We start from the raw sequence: 9206 nt of genomic DNA, 5'->3' as shown, positions 1-9206 counted from the left end.
AAAAACTAAATATTTACAGGACTCTCCTGAAATGTGTTATGGTAGCCGGAAACAGATTTTCACACCATTTGTACTGTTTTTGTCTTCCTTTAAAAAAAAAAAAAAAAAAAGTATTTATTTATTTATTTAACACTTTTGCATCTTTTACGGTAAATCAGTTATTTTTTTTCTGTTTTAGTATTGATTGTATTTTATAAAACGCACTACACGATTCACACAGATTCAGTAAACCAGCTTTTTTGTCCTCTTTTTCTTTTTTTTTTCTTTTCTTTTTTTAAAACAAGTGGACAAAAGTTAAAACAGACAAGTTCAGGGTGGTGGTTAGTGTAACTCCACCCCCTCAGCAGCAGCAGCAGCAAAAAAAAAGGTCAAAGTTCACCTTCCATCCTTTTTTTTTTTTTTTTTTTTTGCATCACGCAGAGCTGTCAGGAAGCAGTTCGTTCCCCACTTTTAAACCCCACAATCACAGCTCTAGATTTTGCTTCTTTTGTCCTGTTTAACAAAATCGGGGGGGGGGGGGGGGGAATCTTTTTTTTTTAAAATCAACACAGCACTTCATTCTCCAAGGCAGAGTAGAGTTTCTCTCAACCCGACATTCGAAGAGTTTCAAAAAATATAGAGCTCTGAGCAGCTTTCGATAAATCATGCTGTTGTAGCAACACATCATAGGCGAAGAGTGTGAGATTTAGTGACACCGAGTTGATTTCAAAAACTACTGAAGCGATAACGGAACAAGATCTCCAGATTTCTTTATCCTCTCTGTGATTTTTTTTTTTTTATAAACAGCTTCGGCTCAAAAAAAAACATTCATTAGCATAAAACCAGGAAAAAACGAAGAAGAAGAAAGAAAAGAAAAAAAAAAAAAAAAAACCACGATTTTTTTGCGCTTTCAAAACTGCATCTTGTTTCAACTTCAGGAAGATTGTAAAATTGTGAAAGGAGCCAAAGCTTTAGCTGTTGTCTGATTCGTCCTCGGCCTCGCGGAGCCAAGTGAAAAAGGCGGTGACTGATTTGAGGGCGACGCCCTTTCCTTGTTGCTCGGCTGGATCTTTGCTCGACTCCCACTTGTAGAAGCCGTCCTCCTTAATGATGTCCTCGTCGTAGAGCACGTCGAAAAACATCCGCAGCAAGTCTAAACACACGTGCAAAAAAAAAAAAAAAAACACATTAGCTACTTAACAAGTAAGTTATTCCAACATTCCTCCCTTAACTAAACTTTAACGATGTAAAAAAAATTCTTACATTTATTACACAGATTTAAGGTGGGCGGGACCAACATTAGATAATGCATGTATAAGCTCCTCCCTCCATAATCTGACGTCAGTCATTCTACGTCCACACACGCTCGCTACGCTCAGATCTAATGCTGCATCCACGAGGACGGGGAAAACTTCCTGTTATTCCGACTCAAGTGTTCGAACGTGACCTTTTTGGAATTTTTATTTGTTTTACTAGATTCTAAACATGGCAGTAGAAACTAGGATTAGCACGTCGTTGCGTTCAAGTTAAACGTTAGAATGATGTCTTTCTTGAATACAATACTGTATACAACTGAATTGGGTGAAATTTATCAGGTGGGAACGCAAATTGGGAAGATAAACTAGAATTCTTATTCCCTCCTTATATTTCCTGCTTCCTTGGAAACACAGCTTGCTTGTTTGTTTGTTTATTTATTTTTTTATTCATTCATTCATTCATTCATTCATTTATTTATAAATGCGGTCGCCTCACTTCTAGGTTTGGTTGGAAAAAATCCCAAAGCCGCCAGATTTCCCCACTTGTCCCAGTGTGAATATCAATCAAGTGTACTCGTTAGAGTATCAGGCCACGCCCATTAGGTGTTGCGTGCATTTCCGCAGGCTGTACAGAGACACACTCACTCGGCGGCTGCTCCATCTGAACCATGAGGCTCTGTAACGCGTAGAGCGCCTGCAGCTCCTTCTGCTCGTCCTTAATGTAGCGCTGGAGCAGCTTGGCCCTCTGGGAAATCTCTTTCGAGTCCACTTTATACGGGGTCTCGCCTGTTTGCAGGAAGAGAGAGAGCGAGAGAGAGAGAGAGAGAGAGAGAGAGAGAGAGAGAGAGCGCGAGAGAGAGAGAGCGCGAGAGAGAGAGAGAGAGAGAGCGAGAGAGAGAGAGAGAGAGCGAGAGAGAGAGAGAGAGAGAGAGAGAGAGAGAGAGAGAGCGCGAGAGAGAGAGAGCGCGAGAGAGAGAGACAGAGAGAGGCGTTTAAAAATGCAAAATTTGTAGCAGTCTGGAGGTTTGTGTGCGTTACTAATCAGGCTAGAAAAGAAGGATTTATTACACGACTCACAAATGATAGCAGCCTGACACACGGAGGTCATCAGAGCTCGCACAAAGGTGTTCGATGAAGCCTGCTGCTCGTCCAGGTTCGCCTGATAAGACAGCAAAGTGACATCAGTCCATCTGTATACGCACACGTACACGCAAACTTACACACGCACGTACCTCCACCCAGTTGTATATGCGGTTGTTGTCAGATTTGTCCTGCAGCAGTTGGTCCAACTGTTTGGAGATCTCTTCCATACTCAGAGATTTCCTACTGCTACCAACTTTCACACACTCCTCACCCAGTGTGTAGTCCACTCCCTACACACACACACACACACACACACACACACACACACACACACCTTTAAAAGTTTTACTTTTCCAGTTGAACATTAGAGGTTTGAGGATATGAGGATGTAAAGAATGATAGAACAACCGAAGACGTGAAGGGATGAGCAGACAGAGGGAACAAGGGAGGTAAGCGATTAAAATTTTTTTTAAATCAAACCTTCTCGGTCACAAACTTGTTGACATCTTCATCCTCAGACAGGAAATCCTTCCAGCTAAGCCCCGCCTCCCTCCACATAGCTCCGACCTTCTTATGACTCTGCAAACATACAGAAAAAAGTGTTTATATTGTTGCTATACCTCTCTATTCACTCTCACACACACACACACACACACACACACACACACACACGGGACATACCATTCCTTTGCAGAGCAGGGTGAGGATGTGTGCTAGAAGAGCTCCAGCTTTGCCGATAGGTACCAGAGGTTTAGACACTTCCCTGTGGGTCAGAAGTCACAATGAACATAATGCTGTTGATTTTCATGCTGCACGCTCAGTTACTCGGTTATTCGGTTCTGTGAAGACAGGTGGCGCTGCGTGACTCACCTGAAGAGCGGGCCCATGGGAATCCCACCTTCATGCAGTATGGGAGTGATCAGCTCAGCCAGGTAAACCCAGATATGTGGCACGTCAATGGCCATGTCCTCAGCCACCTCCAGCACCTCCATCAGCCTGAACGAACACGCGCACACACACACACACGCATTAATTAATAAAGTAAACTTTGACCTACAACTTTGACCTACAAAGCTCTACAACAGACTGCATTTATCCATTACACTTTCTTTTTCCCCACACATTCTGATTCTGGTGCATTTCTGAGGACCTGTGAGGACTATTATTGCCTCTAAAACACACATATGAGAAGACCATAAACTTACATCTGGGGACTTGTGAGGCCTTGTCTCCACGAATCACTAATCACACACTATGTCTTGTTATCCTTCTGAGCACCTTCCACTGATAATTACTATTAATGTGTCTAAACATTACTACACTGCAGCTCCATTTTCTACCCTAACAATAACTTCAATTAGCAAAAAAAAAAAAAAGGAAATCTTTTGGCTTTCTAAATAAAAGCTGCATTTTTTTTGGCAAAAATCCAGCAGACCAGCCAAATGTCCCATTCCTATCCTTGTTGGGAAATTGGGTCCTCACTAAGATATAAAACCATGTCCCCAGACAGACAGACACACACACCCTTTGTAGTACTGCTGTGTGGACAGCGTTCCAGCTTTGACCAGTTGGTGCAGTAGTAAGCCCATATGCTCTCTGGTGATGGTGCTGCGCTCCAGAGTCGACTCGATTCCTGTCCTCACAAACACATCGAGCAGCGATGCGGAGTTCAGCTCGCTCACACATTGCAACGCCTCCTGCAGGACACCAGCACACGCGGGCACACGCACACAAACATACACACCGTGTTATGGTTCCAGCCTTCACGCAACACTTCAGAAATGGAAAAGTAGTTTTGTACTTTTGTTTTTCCTTCTTAAAACATTTCGTCTGTAGCTGCTGCAGTGAAACTGTCCTCTTTTGAATAATATCTGTATAATAGTAGTGTTTTACATTGCCGTTTGTGAGCTCACTGCATCGTTTTTTTTTTTTCTTTCCTAAATCAGTCTCTACCTCTATTAAAAGTACCATCTACCCTAATATCTACTAACATCAACAATCATCAAAACACAATGCAACGACTCAAAAATATCTATAGGTGGAGGTGGCTAGTTCATTTAACATTTAAGACCGTGTTTATTTGCATTTTCTAGCTGGTTAATGCTAGCTAACAAACTGGTCTGGCATTGTGTTTGTTTTTAATGCTACACCATGTTTGCTTTTGTGTTGCAAAACAGTAGCAAGCTGCAAAACGACACAAAATAAAACTGTTGTTAGCGGATTCGTTAAACGTCAGGCTTGTTAGTGATCTATGCACCTCCATAGGTGCACAGACAAACCCAATGCACCTCCAGAGACCAATTTTGATCAAAGAAAAACCCTGGGGTGTGTGTGCGCACGTGTGTGTGCGCGCGTGTGTGTACCTTCATGTCATTGATGTGTAAGTACTCCTCGATGATGGCAGTGGCTTTTTTCTCGAGTTCCTCAGGGCTTAGAGCTGGTTTAGATGGCGCAGAAGGTGATGTGGAGACAGGTTCTCTTTTCACTACACACAAACACAGTTTAATCTTTTATATTATGAATAGATGTATAAAGTGCTGACTGTGGTGAGTGTACTGACCACTGTCTTTGCTGGGTGCCCGTTCTCGCTCCCTCTCTCGTTCACGCTCTCTTGCTCGTTCCCGCTCATCAGTCATGCTGGCGACTCGACGCACCGTCTCGGCCGGTCTCTGCTCCCACTCGTCTTTCTCTCGGCTGAAGCTGCGCTTACTGATGGCGGGTCGGTTTCGGTCCGAACCACGTTCGAGGCGGTCACCACGCTCTCGACTCGAGCCGCTCCTGTTCACATGTGTCAGAGAGAAAACAAAGGTTGATTAAAGAAATAGAAACGGAGAGAAATAGAAACGCCCTCATATCACTGAGCTACTCCTTTAACAGAAAATGAGAAGCATGTGAGAAGGTACGGCGGGTAAAGGAAAAGCGTGCCCTCCGACCTTTGTGGCACTCTCCTGTCTGTGTCCATGTTGGAGGAAGAAGATGAGGAGGAGGAAGGAGGCTGCTGGAGGGCGGAGAAGCGATTCAGTGTACTCGGACGGCTCGAGTCTTGAGCTGCAAACACACACACATACACACACAAACATACACATACACAGTGTATTTAGTAGTTGCACAGAAAGAGTTTCTTAGCTAGTATACTACGTTTTTAATTTGTGAACTAGCAAACAGAATGAAGTTATGTAGTTGCAATCAAAAAAAAAATTTTTTTTCTTTGTCTATCGTTGTGACGTCTATAATGATTAGAACTCTCAAACTTTTTTGCCAACTGACAGCTACATAAACCTCAACTGAAACTTTACTGGTTGTGTTTACATTTATAACATGATTTATCCAGCTGTTTATCTACCTGAAAAGAAAAAAAGAAAAAAAAAAAGAAAAAAAAAAAAAAAAAAAAAGATAACACTATATAAATACTATAAATAATTCTATCCATACTTTTCCTACTCACGGTAGCTCAAAGGATTTGAAAATAATAATAAAGTAATATTATGGTAGAAATATATATCTTTAAAGGATAAAGTGAAAATATAAAATACACAAACGGAACAATAATAAAATGCATAAAAACTGAATAAAATAATGTTTTAATAGAAGATTTAAAAAAAAAACACAATAAAATTAAATAAAGATAAAAAACAACATATATAATGAGTAGAGCAGTGGTCTTAAAATGAAACTTTGTGGAACTAATCAACTAAATCAACAATCATCTACTCAGTTACTGAGTTAATACAAAATATTTAATGTGCATTAGCACTGCGCCTCAGTCTCTGTGGAAATACAATTAAACACACACACACGCACGCACACGGAACTCACCACCATCACTGGGTTTAGCCCCTGAGCCTCCACTGCTCCCTCTGCCCCAGCTGCCCCATGATCCTTTGCCACCGGGGGCAAGTAGCTGGTTGTTAAAGTCCAGGGCTCCCGGCTGTGAAATCCCAGAGAAAAAGAATAAAAGCTAGTAGTTAGTTTGTAATATACAGTGCCTTGGTGTTTTTCCTGTTCTGTTGCATTACCTGGAATTAAAATGGATTTTAATTCAGATTTTATGTCATGAACCTAACAAAGTAGTCCAAATTGCTGGAATGAAAAAAAACCAAACTGAAATGTTGCGTGTGCATATGTATTCACCCAAACAGGTGCACATGCTCTCCAAACAGGTCAGAGTCAATGTTGTGGAGAAGTATAAATCAGGGCTGGGTTCTAAGAAATGATCGCCAACTTTGAACCTCCCATGGAGCACCATTAAATTCATTATAACAAAAGGGAAAGAATATGGCTCCACTAGAAACCAGCCAAGACAATGCCCAAGCTCACAAACCAGGCAGAGATGGGAGATTCTGCCCATAGGACCACTTTAAGATTTACACTCCATAGAGCAGGGCTTTAAGGAAGCGAGGGCAGAAAAAAGCCATTGGTTAAAGAAAATAAATATGCATGTGGCAGATTCCCCAAACACACGGAAGAAGTTTCTCTGATCAGATGAGAATAAAATTAAACTTTTTGGCCATAGTGCGAAACGCCATGTGTGGCGCAAACTCAATACGTCCAATCACACCACGGACACTGTTCCCACAGTAAAGCGTGGTGGTGGCAGCATGATGCTGTGGGGATGCTTTTCAACAGCAGGGATGATTGAAGGAAAGATGACAGCCAATAAATACAGGGCAATTCGTAAAAACCAGCCGGAGAAACCTGCTAACCTGTCAGTCTGCCAGACATCCGAGACTGGGATGAAGGTTCACCTTCCAGCACGACAATCACCCTAAACTGAATACTTACGCACACTCAAGATCTTGTTTTGTTTTTGTTGTTGTCTTAATTAGTGACTGTTAATTAAAATTTTTTTAATTATCAATACCTTCTGACCGATCAGGATAGCATTGATGGGCAGTAAAGACCACCACACAAAAAAAGAGGAAGTTGTTCTTACTAGGAAAGGTTCGAATGGCTTCAGTAATCCAATCACGTGGTTAATTATTTATTTATACTAGTTACTTGTAATCGAGATGATACCTTGGTGATCTTGCTGAGGCGAGTGGTGTCGATGGGACGGTTCTTGGTGGAGATGGGCACCGTGTTCCAGCCATCGTCTGGTGGTGGGTTGCCACGGTGTGAGGCGGGGCCAACACCCCGAGGGCCCAGGGTCACACCTCCTCCTCCTCGTCCCTCCTTCTTGAAGAGGAGCTGCTGCTGGACTTTTATCTGCTCTCGCTGCGCCTCCATCTCGGCGTCCTTGTGGATCTGCTCGATCGTCTTGGGGCCCTGATCTCCTCGCCTGGGCACCCAGTTATTCTAAAATAGTGGACAAATAATCACGTACAAGGAAGATCATTTTGTAGATTTGCAGAAGTCGGAAATATCAATTTTCCAGCGCGTTCAAAGTATTTACGGTAGCTGTGCTACTCCTGGGTTTATGGTAATGGTAAGCATAATTATATTGCAAAGGCCCCTAAGGCCGAATTTTTGTCTTCTGACTAGAAAAGAAAAAAAACAAACAAACAAACAAAAAAAAACACCACCACAAAAAAAACAAACAAACAAACAAACAAAAAAAAACACATCCCTCGGCTCAGAAACTGTACCCTGAAAGTCGAGAAGGCTTTCAGAAGGGTTAGAGTTAGGGTTAGGAGGCAAATCAACATGGCTGCTGGCAGCATCAACAGTAAACAAAACAGATCATACCGCACACAACCACTAAACCATGCATATCATTCCAAAGCTGAAAAAATGTTCAGAACTGCCATACTGAATTACGATTATAAACAATGTGGTCATTTCCTGGTCCTAAATGAAAAAACGTACTGAAAATCCCAAAAGGTGTGCTACATGCAAACACAATTCAGGAGGATTCGTCACGGGAAGAACCATTGCTTTCCAGAAAATAGGATGCGTAAAGAAAACTGAATAACAGAAATATCTGTTGGCTGCAATTTACTACAAAAACCCATCTGTAATTTAGCGCTCTCTCTCTCGCTCACACACACACACACACACACACACACACACACACACACACACAAACATGATAGCACACTTCCTTCATGTCTCTAGTCCTTCCACAGAAATGAAACTCTGGTTGTTTCCAACAAGCTTGGCATGTGAGGGTGGGTGTGTGCGTGCGAGTGTGTGTTTGTGTGTGAAAGGTCAATGACAGATAAAGCAAAACCTACTAGAACTACACAAACATTAAAACACACACACATTTATGTACAGATTAAAAAAACAGTGCGATGAAGAATCTGATTGGATATTGGTGTGAGATGGACACCTGCGTCAGCTTATGGTGCAGTGCATCAGCGTATCGCGCACAGAGACACACTTACAGAGAGAGAGACGTGCACACACACACACACACACACACACACGCTGTGCATTCCCTGATGTTCCTTATTCTTACATGTCTATTAATTCTGATTCATGTTTGCTGTGTTTATTTTGTTGCAACTCTTATTTCTGTCGTGGATTTTGTGAAGACATCTTAAATTTGAGAAAAGTATTATAAAATAATTTTTTTTTTTTTTTTTTTATTATTTACCCGTCTCAGGTCAATGACGTCCTGCAGCATGAACCGGATTCTAGATGACGTCTTCCTCTCTTTAATGATCTTCCCCATCTGGTTAAAATACTGATCCATACGAGGCTGGAGACAGGTAGGGAGAGGGAGAGAGAGAGAGGGAGAGAGAGGGAGGGAGAGGGAGAAAGAGAGAGAGAGAGAGAGAGAAAAAACAAATAAACAGACAAAACAAAACAAAATCAAACAAACAAACAAAAAAAACACGTTCTAGTGGTTTCAGATTATTTTGGCTTCAGAAGAACAAGTCACAAATAGTAGTTCCTCAAATACAACTCAAATCAATCAAAATGCAGCTCCTGCAAAAATAACCC

General features: G+C 41.8%; 1 protein-coding gene across 4 annotated transcripts in view; it reads right to left on the bottom strand.

Annotated features, from left to right (window-relative positions):
* Nucleotides 1-501: 501 nt before the first annotated feature.
* Nucleotides 502-9206, bottom strand: part of wu:fb16f03 (eukaryotic translation initiation factor 4 gamma 1) — a 30725-nt gene continuing 22020 nt past the window's right edge. For all 4 annotated transcript variants that reach the window (XM_017490498.3, XM_017490499.3, XM_017490501.3 and 1 more), the window contains 14 exons: nt 8857-8961; nt 7335-7613; nt 6135-6246; nt 5252-5366; nt 4879-5096; nt 4682-4803; nt 3843-4015; nt 3189-3314; nt 3000-3081; nt 2799-2897; nt 2468-2608; nt 2313-2394; nt 1881-2021; nt 502-1132 (listed from right to left, as the gene is read on the bottom strand). In XM_017490498.3, coding sequence (XP_017345987.2) covers nt 951-1132; nt 1881-2021; nt 2313-2394; nt 2468-2608; nt 2799-2897; nt 3000-3081; nt 3189-3314; nt 3843-4015; nt 4682-4803; nt 4879-5096; nt 5252-5366; nt 6135-6246; nt 7335-7613; nt 8857-8961 — 1977 coding nt within the window. In that variant the 3' untranslated portion in view covers nt 502-950. The remainder of the gene's footprint in view (nt 1133-1880; nt 2022-2312; nt 2395-2467; nt 2609-2798; nt 2898-2999; nt 3082-3188; nt 3315-3842; nt 4016-4681; nt 4804-4878; nt 5097-5251; nt 5367-6134; nt 6247-7334; nt 7614-8856; nt 8962-9206) is intronic.

Source organism: Ictalurus punctatus, unplaced genomic scaffold (genome assembly GCF_001660625.3).
Source record: "Ictalurus punctatus breed USDA103 unplaced genomic scaffold, Coco_2.0 Super-Scaffold_100071, whole genome shotgun sequence".
Taxonomy (NCBI): Eukaryota; Metazoa; Chordata; class Actinopteri; order Siluriformes; family Ictaluridae; genus Ictalurus; species Ictalurus punctatus.
The sequence above is the reverse complement of the archived record's forward strand: the minus strand, read 5'-3'. Positions and strand labels throughout refer to the sequence as shown.